General features: G+C 47.3%; 2 protein-coding genes across 4 annotated transcripts in view; one reads left to right on the forward strand and one right to left on the reverse strand.

The window, feature by feature from the left end:
- Abce1 (ATP binding cassette subfamily E member 1) overlaps positions 1 to 1,059 on the reverse strand; it is a 28,916-nt gene extending 27,857 nt beyond the window's left edge. Inside the window, exon 1 of the mRNA XM_041663370.1 lies at positions 911 to 1,059. The gene's annotated coding sequence lies outside the window, so the exon portion shown is untranslated. The remainder of the gene's footprint in view (positions 1 to 910) is intronic.
- A 57-nt stretch (positions 1,060 to 1,116) lies between these two features.
- The window catches only part of Anapc10 (anaphase promoting complex subunit 10), a 57,674-nt gene continuing 41,314 nt past the window's right edge, over positions 1,117 to 17,476 (forward strand). For 2 of the 3 annotated variants that reach the window (XM_041663371.1, XM_041663373.1), the window contains exons 1-3: positions 1,264 to 1,391; positions 2,006 to 2,132; positions 7,399 to 7,489. In XM_041663371.1, the coding sequence (XP_041519305.1) occupies positions 1,308 to 1,391; positions 2,006 to 2,132; positions 7,399 to 7,489 (302 nt within the window). In that variant the 5' untranslated portion in view covers positions 1,264 to 1,307. Of the gene's footprint in view, positions 1,231 to 1,263; positions 1,392 to 2,005; positions 2,133 to 7,398; positions 7,490 to 17,476 lie in introns of those variants that run through there. The other variant, XM_041663372.1, reaches the window with a different exon arrangement.

Consider the following 17,476-nt stretch of genomic DNA (forward strand, 5'->3'; position numbering starts at 1 on the left):
GACCTTACTATCCTAACTCCCTAGTTAGTAGTCTCTGGAAAGAAAAGAGTAAAATAATAAAATCTGTTCTGACAGTTAGTTATTTCTTAGTTACCAATTTTACCATTGAAAAAAGAAAAAATACTTAATGTAGCTCATGGGTGCAGGATTTCAGCTTTGGCCATTATTTATTTGAAACAAATACTAAATGCCTACAATGTACTGCGTCTTAAAAGGGTATCTGAAGATATTTTGAATAAAGACATCCCTGATGTCAAGAAGCTTAAGAAGTAATAAACGAAAAGATTAAATCACTAACAGGAAGAGTAAGGAGTGCTACAAAATGCCTTTCCAAAGCATTTAATTCGCAAATTCACTTGGGCCAACTCGAGTCTCAACTGAGAACACGCCGCTCTGGGAGAAAAGTAGAACACTTGCGCATCACTTCTATAAAGCCTGGGAGGAGTAGGAGTACCGGGCTTCATGGCGGCACGATGCCGTGACTCACTCCGCAATCATTAAAAGGGACAAGAGAAACCACAGCGATGCTATGACAACACAGCCATCTGCCTGTGACAGGAGGCTGGGGGGACCTGCGGGGCGCGTTGAGTCCTGAAAGCGCTCGGCTCCAGGCTGGGAGCCGGGGAAAGGGAAGGCGGTGCAGGGTGGACGCCGGAGCGGGGTGGACACCGGTGCAGGGCGGATGCCTGCGGCGACGGTAGCTGTCAGGGTTTGGAGGACGGCGGCCTCGAGCCGGGGTGGCTGAGCGGACGCGAGGAGCGCTCCGCGGTCCCAGATGGGCAGCCGGCGCCGGGCGCCACGCGCTACGGTCTGCCACCGCGGCCTAGCCACGGGCACTCGAGAGCGTCCCCACATGCTCCCACGACGGCGGTCGGCCACCGGACGCCGCTGCCTTCCGCCCGCCACGTACCTGGAGACGACGGTCCCCTGACTACGGGGCGTGCAGTGGTCAGAGCGGCGCTAGCCTTCAGCTCTCCGATGCACAACGTGTTCTTACCGCCACCGGCCAAGATGGCGGGGTCCAGCCGCCGCCACGCGCAAGGGACGAGCGCGTAGTGCGCGCGCGCGCGTGCGCCGGAGCGCGGAGTCGGCGCCGTGGATGGAAGGTGTGGACGCCTCTGACGTCATTGGGTTGCGACTCTTGTCTACTGAGGGAGCCCGGAATCACTGAGCTGCGGTGTGAGTGGCGTGGACCGGCAGGCGCCGCGGAAACGGATTGTGGCGGACCAGGTCTGTACCGAGTTCGAGATCCGCCCTGGCTTTTCCCTGTTCTCGGTGGCGTTGAGCTTGCTGTCTCCTCAGGCCTGATGGGTCTGGGGTGGAGCCTTAGCGGACCTGGTGGAGTAGCGGCGTCAGGCAGCGTCCTCAGTCCTGTGCTCAGCTCCTGCAGTGTTAGTCTTTAAGTCCAGGACCCATTCCTCTCCTAGCCTTTTGTTTCTCCGCCTGGCTGGTCGTTTCTGTCTGTTCCCATGTCGAGATGGGTCCTGCCCCTCCTCCTCCGGTGGCAGACCATTCAGGGTTTAACGGAATTTATAATGTCTCTGTGATTACTTAGAGGATTCTTGGATGTGGCGGTTACAGGGATAGCTTGGAATCGGAAGGAACGTGTTAAGGAGATGGTCTATAGTTCTATTGGTTCTGTTTAGGATTTACCATAATGTAGAGTAGCCATAACGTTTACCGGAGCAGTTCAACATACTCTCAACTTCCCAAGAAGTTTTTTCTTCTTCATGTTTTCATACCTTTGCTAGGATTAACAAAAGGTATAAAAGATGAAGGGAATATGAGTGATTATTTTGTCATTAAAGTTTATTTTATTTTATCTTATTTGACATAGGGTCCCTATGTAGTCCTGGAACTGCGTAGAACAAGTTGGCCTTGAACTCCAGTCTTTCTGCTTCTGCCTCTGCCTTAGACCACAAGGCTCGGCACTGAACTTTTGTTTTTACATTTGAAGACAGATGGTCAAGTCTAGGAATAATGAATATTGCTTGTTTCTCCGCAGAATAATTTTAAAATGACCACACCGAACAAGACGCCTCCTGGTGCTGATCCTAAGCAGTTGGAAAGGACAGCGACAGTAAGGGAAATCGGGTCCCAAGCTGTTTGGTCACTCTCTTCGTGCAAACCAGGTAAAGCAAAACAAAACTTAGATGCTGTGATAATAATTACTTATAATTTTCTTTTATTTTATATATACATGGCTTTTGGCTTACTTATTTATTTTAATTTTTGAGACAGGGTTTCTCCGTGTAGTCCTGGCTGTCCTAGAACTTGCTCTGTAAACCAGGCTGGCCTTCAACTCAGAGATCTGGCTGCCTCTGCCTCCCAGGTGCTGGGAATAAAGGCATTGCCCAACCTACTAATAATTTTCTTATGTATTGGACTACCTTTAATTTTGTGTGTGTGTGTGTGTGTGTGTAGATATTTTATTTTAATTCTAATGAACTGGGTTTTCATTTATTGTGTAGTTTTCATCCAATTGCATTACCAATATTAATAAGATTTTTAATATTTGTTAGATTTAAGTTTCTTATAAGACTGTCTCCTCCTCCTGTGCCATTTCTGCTGTTATTTAGTTGTTTAATTCACATTTTATGCTTGCTGTTCTTTCTGGAAGCATTTAATATTTTTCTCTTTATTCTTGGAGTCGATGTCTTTTGCTAGTATGTGTCAGGGTAGGATATGTGTGTATCTCTTCTCATTTATCTAACCCTTAATTTGATAGGCATTTTCTTCTTTTCTGTAATAATTTAAAAAAGATCAGTGTAAAATTTTCAAAGATCTGCCTGTCTCTGTCTCTCAAGTGCTGGTATTAAAGGCCTGAGGCACCACTACCCAGCTGAAGAATTCTATTATGAATATAGTCCTATAGTATGGAAACTTTTGAGTCTGGCTTCTTTTACATAGTGTAGTATGTTTGTGAGTTTTGCTATTGTAGGTGTTGGTAGGATGTTCCTTTTTTTTTATTGTCAGTTCACTGATTCTGTGGGAAATCAGCTTGACATAACTGCAGTGATCTTCAGTTGTTACTGCTGTTATTGAAACCTGGGCATAGTTTCTGACTTAGTCAGGGTTACTATTGTTATAATGAAATGCTATGACCAAAAATAAAGTGGGGAAGAAAGGGTTTATTTATTTGGCTTACGCTTCTACATCATAGTCCATTATCATCATCAACATTATCATTGTTTCTTTTTCAAGATAGGGTTTCTCTGTGTAGCTTTGGAGCCTATCCTGGACCTAGCTCTTGAAGAGCAGGCTGGCCTCGAACTCACTCTGCCTGTCTCTACCTCCCTAGCACTTTAGTATTAAAGGTGTATACCACTGCCCTGTGAGCTTTTCTTTTTCTTTTTTTTAATTTATTTTATATATATGATTGTTTGCCCGCATGTATGTGTATGCACTGTGTGTGTGCCTGATGCCTCTGGGACACATTGGATCCCTTGGAACTGGTGTTATAAATGAATATGACACATGGATGCTGGGAACTGAAGCTGTGTCTTCTGCAAGAGCAGCAAATGTTCTTAACTGCTGATCTGCCTCTCTAGCTATAGGACTTGAGTTTTGATCCCTGGCACCTATGTAAAAATCCTGCTGTGTCAGGGGTGCCTCTACTTCCAGGGCTTGGAAGGCAGAGATAAGAGGATCCCTGGGACTTGCTGGCCAGATAGTCTTGCTGACTTGATGAGCTCCAGGGTCAGTGAGAGACACTATCTTATAAAATAATGAAGAAAGTAATTGAGCAAGACACCTGTCTTAGTTAGGATTTCTATTGCTGCAATGAAACACCATGACCAAAAAACTAGTTGGAGAGGAAAGCATTTATTTGGCTTCTACTTCCACATCACTGTTCATCACTGAAAGAAGTCAGGATAGGAACTCAAACGGGACAGGAACCTGAAGGCAGAAGCTGATGCAGAGACCAAGGAGAGAAGCTGCTTACTGGTTTGCTTTCCAGGGCTTGCTCAGTTTGCTTTTTTATGGAACCCAGGACCACCAGCCCAGATATAGCACCACCCACCAGAGGCTGGGCCCTCCCTCATTGATGACTAGATGGGAAAATGCCTTACAGCTGGATCACATGGAGTCTCCTTTCTCTCTGATGATTCTAGCTTGTGTCAAGTTGACACACAAAACTTCACAGTAAAACTCCTAACATTGATGCCTGACTTCTACGTTTTTGTGTAACCCTTCACCCATGTGTACATACATACACCAAAATACATATGCATTCAAAATAAAGTAGAGAGTGATAGAGGAAGATACCTATTATCAACTTCTGGTCTGTGCATGTGCACATATATGCATGAACACATAAAACATGCATGTACACACAAAGAATTTGGATTTGACCAGGCGTTGGTGGTGCACACCTTTAATCCCAGCACTCCGGTATTTGAGGCCAGCCTGGTCTACAAGAGCTAGTTCCAGGACAGGCTCCAAAGCTACAGAGAAACCCTGTCTCAGAAAACCAAAGGAAAAAAAAAAAAAGAAAAAGAATTTGGATTTTAAGTACAAGGAGAAAGCTCATTGGTTTTGTTTAGCTGAACTGTAAACAGTTGTAGGATACAATTATAGATGAATTCTTTTACAAAGGCTGTATTTTTTTTCTGTCTGTCTGTCTGTCTGTCTTTCTGATGGGGTCTTACTATGTAGTGCTGGCTGGTTTGAAATTCTCTAGTAGATTAGGTTGGCCTCAAACACACACGCTGTCTGCCTGCCTGTGCCTTCCAAGTTCTAGGATTACGGGTGTGTAACACCACATCTGATAAAGTCAAGGCATGTGGCTGAGTTACAGTAACCCCCTATCCAGTCTGAAAGTAATTGTGTTTCTAGAGATGCTTAAGAAGAAAATGGCTAGCCGGGCGGTGGTGGCGCACGCCTTTAATCCCAGCACTTGGGAGGCAGAGGCAGGTGGATCTCTGTGAGTTCGAGACCAGCCTGGTCTACAGAGCTAGTTCCAGGACAGGCTCCAAAAAAAAAAAAAAAAAAAAAAAAAAAAAAAAAACAACAACACAGAGAAACCCTGCCTCGAAAAACCTAAAAATCAAAAAAAAGAAGAAGAAGAAAATGGCTAGCCTATTAGCTCAGGCTTCTTATTAGTCAACTCTTACATCTTAACCCATTTCTATTAATCTGTGTATTACCACAAGGCTGTGGCTTACCATGTAAGGTTCTGTTCTGGCGTCTTTCTCCTTCAGCAGCTACATGGCATCTCTCTGACTCCACCTACTCTCTCTCTGTCTCTGTATCTATCTATCTATCTATCTATCTATCTATCTATCTATCTATATATCTTCCAGCCTGGTTATATTCTGTCCTGCCATAGGCCAAAGCAGTTTTATTCATGAACCAATAAAAGCAACACATCTACAGAAGGACTTCCTCCCACTTAACACTTGTTCCCAATAAAGAATTCTCTCAGCCGGGCGGTGGTGGCGCACGCCTTTAATCCCAGCACTCGGAAGGCAGAGGCAGGCAGATCTCTGTGAGTTCGAGACCAGCCTGGTCTACAAGAGCTAGTTCCAGGACAGGCTCCAAAACCACAGAGAAACCCTGTCTCGAAAAACCAAAAAAAAAAAAAAAAAGGAAGAAAATGGCTTGGACACTTAAAATATATCTTTCATGTAATGAATGGTGTCTGCCCTATGGATCCAGACATGCTCTCTTAGTGTGGTAGAGACTTTTAAAGGGTTAATCCAGACCTTGCAAACACATTAAAACTGCAGTTTGTGTCATATTCATTCACATTGTGTTGAACTCAAATCAGTCTGGACTTAATCCAAATATGACCATATAACCCCGATGGAGGGCCAAGAGAAAAAAAATGAGTATTTACTAAACAGTAACCATAACCACAAAGAATATTGTTTCTTTTTGCCTTGGGACAGTTGTTTTTACTTATGGATGGTTTTATTGCTCATACCCTAGCCCCATCCTTTAGCAGTGTCTGCAGATTGATTGACTGTCATCATGACCATGGGAAGGAGGGAGAGTTGTTGTTTTCTGGGCATCACCTAAGTAGAGGTCAGGACAGCGACCTCATAACAAGGCATTGATGAGTCCAGAAAATGAGTAGTGCCAAGACAAGTATAAGAAGTGCAACCTTGGAGAAGGAGCTGTGACATCTTAGCACGCACCAGAATCATCCAAAAGATTCCTTAAACATACTTTGAGTGAGGCAGGCTCTCAGAATTGCTGATGTTGCAGGTGCAGGGCTGCACTGCAGGACCACTGCAACTGGAGAGAGCTCAAGTGTCCAACCCTTGCTCTCTTCCAGAGGACCTGGGTTCAGTTGCCATTTTGTATTGTGCGGCTCACACCACCTCTAACTCTCACTTCATAGGACCAGTGCCCTCTTCTAGTGTCTACAAGCAGTAGAACCGTAAAAAGAGAACCACTGAGCCTGTTATGGCTTATAAAAGTTTTTTCCCTCTGAATAATGTTCTTTACCTGGGTACATAATACCTGTCAAAGCCATTAAAACAGATCTGCCATTGTCTTAAAGTCTTTTTTGACTAAGACAACTCAGATACAATAATCACATTGGACACTTAAGAAAGAGGTGACATCAGCATGTGAATTTATGCTCATAATACATTCTGCTTGTGAGAAAAAATGTGGACGTGGAAGCTGGTAATCATACTCAGTGTCCTGGAGGAAAGGTCCAGAATGATCAGTTCTCAAAAGATTATGCTTATTTGTTTTTCCCATTATACTTTAATAAGTAATGTCTTAGAAGCAAATTTCAAATTAGTCTTGAGTTAAAGATTTTTGTTTAATACTTGTTTTGCTTAAGACTAAATACCACTTTATGAAATTCTTTGAGATAAGATAGAAATAAAATTGTAAAACAGGGGAAAAATATAGCCAAAGTGAAATAAGTAGAAGAAGCCTTTAACTCAATAGATTGTTTAACAAGGACTCTCTTAAGAACCATGAAATTTAGTTATCTTTACTAGGGAACTTAAAAAGTATCAAAAAGCTAAGATGGGATAATGAGCCTGCTCAAATCTGCCTATTCTAAAGGCCATCACAGGATGATCATTCTTATGATTAGCTTATAAAAAGGGGAAGAATTTGGATTTGAGAAAATAAGGACTTTATCCCCAGAGATGCCTTTTAAAAAAATCAGCCACTCAAAATGTTTGTCCTGTGTGTCAAGGGGATTGAACCCAGGGCCTCACACTTAAGAAACAAGCGGTCTGACAGTGATCGACACAACCAGCCAGCAGTGGTATTTCTTGAGCTCAGATCTGAATGAAAGAGTGAAAGAGTTTTGGTTAAGTTTTGTATTTTGATAAAGTCTTTATCTGGACAAATATGTATAATAATTTTATGTTTTAAACATATAACTTTTTCACAGAAATTTATTGCCATTTTCACTGTTTCTAGGGTTTGGTGTAGACCAATTACGAGATGACAATCTAGAAACTTACTGGCAATCTGATGGCTCTCAGCCTCATTTAGTGAACATCCAATTCAGGTAATACAGTTTTTACTTTTTTATGTACTGTGGGTTATGCGTGGATAAGGAAACCGTTTACATAAAATTTAAGGAAATATAGAGATTGAAATATACTTAACTACTGTTAGACTCTAACTCTTAGAGATTATTATTATTACTATCCAGATTGCAAGCGACTTCAGTATATTTTGTCCTACCCTTTATGTATTTCTGTTTTCCATGCATGCGTGCGTTTGCATGTGTTGTGTGATGTGGGTGTGTGTGTAGGGGTGCACATGTACACTGTTGAATTTGCATGCTTTGGCCCAAGGTTGATGTTGCATACTTTGCTCAGGTGCTCTGCATCTTTATTTTTTTGAAACAGGGTCTCTCAGTGAACCTGAATTCAGGTCACTACTTTGGCTAAGCCATTGAGGTTCAGGGACCACCTCTCTGCCTTTCCTCCTTCCTCCTCCTCAAGGCTAAAGTGTGTTCTAGGATCTGAACTCGGGTCATCAGGCTTGTGATCAGGCACTTTACCCATGGAGTCATCTCCTTAGTCCTCTTTGTCCATTTCTGCTGATACTTTATGTTTATGGTTCTCACATAATATGATTCAATTTTAAGAGGTAGAGTCAGAAAAATTATTTTATAGCCTGGTATTATTCCTTAATATATGATGCTTGTAAGTCCCTTAAGTATGATATTTAGGTAATTTAGGTAATTAGGATATTTGTACTCAACATAGAATCTGTAAGCTTAGTTTTAAAATGACTACTATTTTGGGGATAGGAAAACACCTGTATGTTTGTCTAGTCTTTGGTATTGTTGACTATGAAAACTAGTCAGCCTTGTCGTCACTGCAGTGTGTGCTCTCCTTGTCGTCACTGCAGTGTGTGCTCTCCTTGTCGTCACAGCAGTGTCCTCTCCTTGTCGTCACTGCAGTGTGTGCTCTCCTTGTCGTCACTGCAGTGTGTCCTCTCCTTGTCGTCACTGCAGTGTCCTCTCCTTGTCCTCACTGCAGTGTGTGCTCTCCTTGTCCTCACTGCAGTGTGTGCTCTCCTTGTCGTCACTGCAGTGTGTGCTCTTCTTGTCGTCACTGCAGTGTGCTCTCCTTGTCGTCACTGCAGTGTGTCCTCTCCTTGTCGTCACTGCAGTGTCCTCTCCTTGTCGCACTGCAGTGTGTGCTCTCCTTGTTGTCACTGCAGTGTCCTCTCCTTGTCGCACTGCAGTGTGTGCTCTTCTTGTCGTCACTGCAGTGTGCTCTCCTTGTCCTCACTGCAGTGTGTGCTCTCCTTGTCGTCACTGCAGTGTCCTCTCCTTGTCGTCACTGCAGTGTCCTCTCCTTGTCGTCACTGCAGTGTGTGCTCTCCTTGTCGTCACTGCAGTGTGTGCTCTCCTTGTCGTCACTGCAGTGTCCTCTCCTTGTCGCACTGCAGTGTGTGCTCTCCTTGTCGTCACTGCAGTGTGTGCTCTCCTTGTCGTCACTGCAGTGTGTGCTCTCCTTGTCGTCACTGCAGTGTGTGCTCTCCTTGTCGTCACTGCAGTGTCCTCTCCTTGTCGTCACTTCAGTGTCCTCTCCTTGTCGTCACTGCAGTGTGTGCTCTCCTTGTCGTCACTGCAGTGTCCTCTCCTTGTCGTCACTGCAGTGTGTGCTCTCCTTGTCGTCACTGCAGTGTGTGCTCTCCTTGTCGTCACTGCAGTGTGTGCTCTCCTTGTCGTCACTGCAGTGTGTGCTCTCCTTGTCGTCACTGCAGTGTCCTCTCCTTGTCGTCACTGCAGTGTCCTCTCCTTGTCGCACTGCAGTGTGTGCTCTCCTTGTCCTCACTGCAGTGTGTGCTCTCCTTGTCGTCACTGCAGTGTCCTCTCCTTGTCGTCACTGCAGTGTCCTCTCCTTGTCGTCACTGCAGTGTCCTCTCCTTGTCGTCACTGCAGTGTCCTCTCCTTGTCGTCACTGCAGTGTGTGCTCTCCTTGTCGTCACTGCAGTGTGTGCTCTCCTTGTCGTCACTGCAGTGTCCTTTCCTTGTCGCCCTGCAGTGTGTGCTCTCCTTGTCGTCACTGCAGTGTGTGCTCTCCTTGTCGTCACTGCAGTGTGTGCTCTCCTTGTCGTCACTGCAGTGTGTCCTCTCCTTGTCGTCACTGCAGTGTGTCCTCTCCTTGTCGTCACTGCAGTGTCCTCTCCTTGTCGTCGCTGCAGTGTGTGCTCTCCTTGTCGTCACTGCAGTGTGTGCTCTCCTTGTCGTCACTGCAGTGTCCTCTCCTTGTCGCACTGCAGTGTGTGCTCTCCTTGTCGTCACTGCAGTGTGTGCTCTCCTTGTCGTCACTGCAGTGTGTGCTCTCCTTGTCGTCACTGCAGTGTGTCCTCTCCTTGTCGTCACTGCAGTGTCCTCTCCTTGTCCTCACTGCAGTGTGTGCTCTCCTTGTCCTCACTGCAGTGTGTGCTCTCCTTGTCGTCACTGCAGTGTGTGCTCTTCTTGTCGTCACTGCAGTGTGCTCTCCTAGTCTTCACTGCAGTGTGTGCTCTCCTTGTCGTCATTGCAGTGTGTCCTCTCCTTGTCGTCACTGCAGTGTCCTCTCCTTGTCGCACTGCAGTGTGTGCTCTCCTTGTTGTCACTGCAGTGTCCTCTCCTTGTCGCACTGCAGTGTGTGCTCTCCTTGTCCTCACTGCAGTGTGTGCTCTTCTTGTCGTCACTGCAGTGTGCTCTCCTGGTCCTCACTGCAGTGTGTGCTCTCCTTGTCGTCACTGCAGTGTGTGCTCTCCTTGTCGTCACTGCAGCGTCCTCTCCTTGTCGTCACTGCAGTGTCCTCTCCTTGTCGTCACTGCAGTGTGTGCTCTCCTTGTCGTCACTGCAGTGTGTGCTCTCCTTGTCGTCACTGCAGTGTCCTCTCCTTGTCACTGCAGTGTGTGCTCTCCTTGTCGTCACTGCAGTGTGTGCTCTCCTTGTCGTCACTGCAGTGTGTCCTCTCCTTGTCGTCACTGCAGTGTGTGCTCTCCTTGTCGTCACTGCAGTGTGTGCTCTCCTTGTCGTCACTGCAGTGTGTGCTCTCCTTGTCGTCACTGCAGTGTGTGCTCTCCTTGTCGTCACTGCAGTGACCTCTCCTTGTCGTCACTGCAGTGTCCTCTCCTTGTCGCACTGCAGTGTGTGCTCTCCTTGTCCTCACTGCAGTGTGTGCTCTCCTTGTCGTCACTGCAGTGTCCTCTCCTTGTCGTCACTGCAGTGTCCTCTCCTTGTCGTCACTGCAGTGTGTGCTCTCCTTGTCGTCACTGCAGTGTGTGCTCTCCTTGTCGTCACTGCAGTGTCCTCTCCTTGTCGTCACTGCAGTGTGTGCTCTCCTTGTCGTCACTGCAGTGTCCTCTCCTTGTCGTCACTGCAGTGTGTGCTCTCCTTGTCGTCACTGCAGTGTGTCCTCTCCTTGTCGTCACTGCAGTGTGTGCTCTCCTTGTCGTCACTGCAGTGTGTCCTCTCCTTGTCGTCACTGCAGTGTCCTCTCCTTGTCGTCACTGCAGTGTCCTCTCCTTGTCGTCGCTGCAGTGTGTGCTCTCCTTGTCGTCACTGCAGTGTGTGCTCTCCTTGTCGTCACTGCAGTATCCTCTCCTTGTCGCACTGCAGTGTGTGCTCTCCTTGTCGTCACTGCAGTGTGTGCTCTCCTTGTTGTCACTGCAGTGTGTGCTCTCCTTGTCGTCACTGCAGTGTGTCCTCTCCTTGTCGTCACTGCAGTGTCCTCTCCTTGTCCTCACTGCAGTGTGTGCTCTCCTTGTCCTCACTGCAGTGTGTGCTCTCCTTGTCGTCACTGCAGTGTGTGCTCTTCTTGTCGTCACTGCAGTGTGCTCTCCTAGTCTTCACTGCAGTGTGTGCTCTCCTTGTCGTCATTGCAGTGTGTCCTCTCCTTGTCGTCACTGCAGTGTCCTCTCCTTGTCGCACTGCAGTGTGTGCTCTCCTTGTTGTCACTGCAGTGTCCTCTCCTTGTCGCACTGCAGTGTGTGCTCTCCTTGTCCTCACTGCAGTGTGTGCTCTTCTTGTCGTCACTGCAGTGTGCTCTCCTTGTCCTCACTGCAGTGTGTGCTCTCCTTGTCGTCACTGCAGTGTGTGCTCTCCTTGTCGTCACTGCAGTGTCCTCTCCTTGTCGTCACTGCAGTGTCCTCTCCTTGTCGTCACTGCAGTGTGTGCTCTCCTTGTCGTCACTGCAGTGTGTGCTCTCCTTGTCGTCACTGCAGTGTCCTCTCCTTGTCGCACTGCAGTGTGTGCTCTCCTTGTCGTCACTGCAGTGTGTGCTCTCCTTGTCGTCACTGCAGTGTGTGCTCTCCTTGTCGTCACTGCAGTGTGTGCTCTCCTTGTCGTCACTGCAGTGTCCTCTCCTTGTCGTCACTTCAGTGTCCTCTCCTTGTCGTCACTGCAGTGTGTGCTCTCCTTGTCGTCACTGCAGTGTGTGCTCTCCTTGTCGTCACTGCAGTGTCCTCTCCTTGTCGTCACTGCAGTGTGTGCTCTCCTTGTCGTCACTGCAGTGTGTGCTCTCCTTGTCGTCACTGCAGTGTGTGCTCTCCTTGTCGTCACTGCAGTGTGTGCTCTCCTTGTTGTCACTGCAGTGTCCTCTCCTTGTCGTCACTGCAGTGTCCTCTCCTTGTCGCACTGCAGTGTGTGCTCTCCTTGTCCTCACTGCAGTGTGTGCTCTCCTTGTCGTCACTGCAGTGTCCTCTCCTTGTCGTCACTGCAGTGTGTGCTCTCCTTGTCGTCACTGCAGTGTCCTCTCCTTGTCGTCACTGCAGTGTCCTCTCCTTGTCGTCACTGCAGTGTGTGCTCTCCTTGTCGTCACTGCAGTGTGTGCTCTCCTTGTCGTCACTTCAGTGTCCTCTCCTTGTCGCCCTGCAGTGTGTGCTCTCCTTGTCGTCACTGCAGTGTGTGCTCTCCTTGTCGTCACTGCAGTGTGTGCTCTCCTTGTCGTCACTGCAGTGTGTCCTCTCCTTGTCGTCACTGCAGTGTCCTCTCCTTGTCGTCGCTGCAGTGTGTGCTCTCCTTGTCGTCACTGCAGTGTGTGCTCTCCTTGTCGTCACTGCAGTGTCCTCTCCTTGTCGCACTGCAGTGTGTGCTCTCCTTGTCGTCACTGCAGTGTGTGCTCTCCTTGTCGTCACTGCAGTGTGTCCTCTCCTTGTCGTCACTGCAGTGTCCTCTCCTTGTCCTCACTGCAGTGTGTGCTCTCCTTGTCCTCACTGCAGTGTGTGCTCTCCTTGTCGTCACTGCAGTGTGTGCTCTTCTTGTCGTCACTGCAGTGTGCTCTCCTAGTCTTCACTGCAGTGTGTGCTCTCCTTGTCGTCATTGCAGTGTGTCCTCTCCTTGTCATCACTGCAGTGTCCTCTCCTTGTCGCACTGCAGTGTGTGCTCTCCTTGTTGTCACTGCAGTGTCCTCTCCTTGTCGCACTGCAGTGTGTGCTCTCCTTGTCCTCACTGCAGTGTGTGCTCTTCTTGTCGTCACTGCAGTGTGCTCTCCTTGTCCTCACTGCAGTGTGTGCTCTCCTTGTCGTCACTGCAGTGTGTGCTCTCCTTGTCGTCACTGCAGTGTCCTCTCCTTGTCGTCACTGCAGTGTCCTCTCCTTGTCGTCACTGTAGTGTGTGCTCTCCTTGTCGTCACTGCAGTGTGTGCTCTCCTTGTCGTCACTGCAGTGTCCTCTCCTTGTCACTGCAGTGTGTGCTCTCCTTGTCGTCACTGCAGTGTGTCCTCTCCTTGTCGTCACTGCAGTGTGTGCTCTCCTTGTCGTCACTGCAGTGTGTGCTCTCCTTGTCGTCACTGCAGTGTGTGCTCTCCTTGTCGTCACTGCAGTGTGTGCTCTCCTTGTCGTCACTGCAGTGTCCTCTCCTTGTCGTCACTGCAGTGTCCTCTCCTTGTCGCACTGCAGTGTGTGCTCTCCTTGTCCTCACTGCAGTGTGTGCTCTCCTTGTCGTCACTGCAGTGTCCTCTCCTTGTCGTCACTGCAGTGTCCTCTCCTTGTCGTCACTGCAGTGTGTGCTCTCCTTGTCGTCACTGCAGTGTGTGCTCTCCTTGTCGTCACTGCAGTGTCCTCTCCTTGTCGTCACTGCAGTGTGTGCTCTCCTTGTCGTCACTGCAGTGTCCTCTCCTTGTCGTCACTGCAGTGTGTGCTCTCCTTGTCGTCACTGCAGTGTGTGCTCTCCTTGTCCTCACTGCAGTGTGTGCTCTCCTTGTCGTCACTGCAGTGTGTCCTCTCCTTGTCGTCACTGCAGTGTGTGCTCTCCTTGTCGTCACTGCAGTGTGTGCTCTCCTTGTCGTCACTGCAGTGTCTTCTCCTTGTCGTCACTGCAGTGTGCTCTCCTTGTCGTCACTGCAGTGTGTGCTCTCCTTGTCGTCACTGCAGTGTGTGCTCTCCTTGTCGTCACTGCAGTGTCCTCTCCTTGTTGTCACTGCAGTGTGTGCTCTCCTTGTCGTCACTGCAGTGTCCTCTCCTTGTCGTCACTGCAGTGTCCTCGTCGTCACTGCAGTGTCCTCTCCTTGTCGTCACTGCAGTGTGTGCTCTCCTTGTCGTCACTGCAGTGTGTCCTCTCCTTGTCGTCACTGCAGTGTGTCCTCTCCTTGTCGCACTGCAGTGTGTGCTCTCCTTGTCGCACTGCAGTGTGTGCTCTCCTTGTCCTCACTGCAGTGTGTGCTCTCCTTGTCGCACTGCAGTGTGTCCTCTCCTTGTCGCACTGCAGTGTGTGCTCTCCTTGTCGTCACTGCAGTGTGTGCTCTCCTTGTCGTCACTGCAGTGTCCTCTCCTTGTCGTCACTGCAGTGTGTGCTCTCCTTGTCGTCACTGCAGTGTCCTCTCCTTGTCGTCACTGCAGTGTGTGCTCTCCTTGTCGTCACTGCAGTGTGTGCTCTCCTTGTCGCACTGCGGTGTGTGCTGTCTTGTCGTCACTGCCGTATATGTATTCTCTACCATCCGAAAATGTTACATTTTTAGGTGCTTCCTTCTATTGCTGTATGGTACAAATCAGCAAACTTCTTTTGAGTAGATAGTAAATATTTGAATCTTGTGGTCCCTCTGGTTTCCATTTCACCTATGTAGTTCTGCCATTACAGCACCAAACAGCCAAATACCAATGCATAAATGACTGAATGTCGTGCCTCTGGTTAAACTTTATCCCGTACAAAGAGATGTGAGGCAGGGGATGGGCACTATTCTAGGTTGTAATATGTATGTGCCAGCAATAGTAGTTATCTTTTTTAAGGGTTAAGGTTGTAGCTACTGCCAGGTATGGTAGCACGCATCTTTAATCCCAGCACTTGGGTGACAGAGGTGGGAGGATCTCTGTGTCTTTGAGGCCAACGTGGTACACAGAGTGAATTCCAGGACAGCCAAGTTTACAAAGAGAAACCCTGACTCAATCTCCCCTCCCCAAATCCTGCTACTTTACCAAATGATTACCCATCTGTATTTACTTCCCTTATCAGTGAAACCATGTGGCTGATGAGAAGCAGCTTACAGAAAGACTTCGTCTCACAGTTTGAGAGTACAGCCTGTTATAGTGGAGAGAGCACAGTGGTGGAAATGGTTTGTGGCTTAGGAAACAAGGAAGCTGACACTGGGAGGAAGTGAGGTCAAGTTATAAATTTAAAGGCTAATAGATCCTCCAACCCTCACTTTAATTAACTATTTCCTCTACTGAGCCTCACCTTGTTGTAGTAAGAGTGGTGGGCTGTGTCCCCAGCACCCCGGCCGCCTGGCTAGCTTATGCCCCGAAATAATTACATGGAAACTGTATTCTTTTAAACACTGCTTGGCCCACTAGCTCTAGCCTCTTAACCCATTTCTAATAATCTATGTAGCCCACAAGGTGGCTTACCAGGGAGATTCTAGCCTACGTCCATCCTGGGTCAGAGCTTTATCGCATGTGCCTCAGAGAGCAGAGCTATCACGTCTACCCGGGAGAGGGGAGCATGGCGTCTCTCTCTGAGGCGTCTCTCTCTGAGGCGTCTTACCTCACTTCCTCTTCCTCCCAGCATTCTGTTGTGTTTACTCCTCCCACCTATGTTTTAACCTATGAGGGCCAAGCAGTTTCTTTATTGCTTAACCAATGAAATCAACAGATTGATATATGACACTCCCACATCATCACCTTTCAATAATTCCGTTAGCCAGAGAAATGAACCTCTAAGGGACGTTTCCCATTTGACTACTGGGTCCTTAGGCTCATGGCCATCTCATTATGTAAAATGCGTTCAGTTTGTCTTCAGATTTTCAGTAGTCCCACAGTTATTCCACTGTTCAAAATCCCAATTCAGAGTCTGTTCTGAGACTCAGGGCAAGCTGTAAACTCATGTAAGAGTGTGTGTTTGAGTGTGTGTGTGTGTGTGTGTGTGTGTGTGTGTGTGTACGATTTTAGCATACCATGGCACAGGGTAAACATTCCTATTTGAAAAGAGACAAACAGAAGCATAGCCAGGAAAGATCAGTTTAAGCAAGACCAAAACTCAGCAGGGTAAACACTGAAATTTGCAGCTTCATGCCCATCATCTGGGCTCCATGGGCTTGGAGAAGTCCACCTATTTATACTTAGGGGTGCACAGCATTCATGTCTTCTCTTGTAGGCTTGTTCCATGCAATGCCTGCTGCTTTTCTTTGATGTTTGTGTTTCTGGTTTCTCTAATATCTTTGGTTTCCATTGCAGATTAGATTTTGTCTTTCACAGCTTTACATAGCTCACTCATCAGACTAAGTCCTAGAGCTTTCAATGGGTGAGATCTCCTTTTCTAATGTCCCAGTGTAGAACCCAAGGTTTCTCTGTAATGGTGATATTCTCTCATCAGTAACAGCTACTTTATCTGAACCTGCTCTGACTTCTGCTTCCGCTGGGTTCAAGTTTTTTTCCTTGCTGTGATGATTTGAATGATATTGCCCCCCCTCCCCCCATAGGCTAATGTACTTGAATTCAGTCCCCAGTTAGTAGAATTGTTTGGGAAAAATTAGGAGGTGTGGCCCTGTTAGAGGAGATGAAAACTTGTTGAAAAGGTATGTTATTATGTGTGCTTTGAAGTTTCAAAAGTCCACGCTGGCCTTTTCTCTTTGCCTGCTTACAGATGATGATGTAAGCTCTCAGCCTCATGATGCCATGACGATCATGGACTATCTCTCTCAAACTTTAATCAAGGTTGCAATTACATGCTTTTTTTTTATAACTGTTGCTTTGGCTCCAATGTCTTCATGGCAGTACAACAGTGACTCAGACAACTGCCAAAGTATACACTTCTGTCCATAGCTTCATCTGGGCTCATATTCTTTTTCCTCTCCATTTTCGCTGTTTTCTCACTGCAAATGTGGGAAAATGCAGTAAGCAATAAACAGGCCACAGCTTGAATGTTATGATGTAGTAACTTTTCCTTTACCGAGCAGTCTTCATTGTCCCCTTGATTGGGTTTAGAATTGCTGTCCTGGATAGTTTAATGTCAGCTTGATACAAGCTAGATTTATCTAAAAAGAGGGGAGCCTCAATTGAGAAAATACCTCCATTTAATCTGGCTGGAAGACATTTTCTTAATTAGTGTTAGTTATTGGAGGGCCCAGTGCATTGTGCGTGGTAGCATCCCTGGGCTGGTGGTCCTGGGTTCTGTAAGAAAGCAGGCTGAGCAAGCCATGGGAAGCAAGCCTGTAAGCAGCTCCCCTCCATGGCCTCTGCATCAGCTACTGCCTCCAGATTCCTGCCCTGCTTAAGTTCCTGGCCTCACTGCTTTTGATGATGAACTGTTATATGGAATTGTGAGTGAAATAAACCCTTTCCTCCCCAAGTTGCTTTGGTCACGGAGCAGTAAGACAATTCCCTAGGATACACACTTTTGGGTGTGACTGTGAGGACATTTCCAAAGAGCTTACCAGAAGAGGCAAGATTCACCTTGAATGCTGTTGGCTGATCCCATGGCTTAGGGACCTAAACTGAGTAAAAGAGAAAGGAGAAAGCCATCATTTCCCATTCTTTGCTTCTTGTTCTACGCGAATGTGAGCTAGCAATCTCATGTGTACAGTAAGAGGGACAACTGGAGCAG

The sequence above is a fragment of the Microtus oregoni genome, unplaced genomic scaffold, assembly GCF_018167655.1.
Source record: "Microtus oregoni isolate MIOR12 unplaced genomic scaffold, Mior012 000014F_ref0000157, whole genome shotgun sequence".
Taxonomy (NCBI): domain Eukaryota; kingdom Metazoa; phylum Chordata; class Mammalia; order Rodentia; family Cricetidae; genus Microtus; species Microtus oregoni.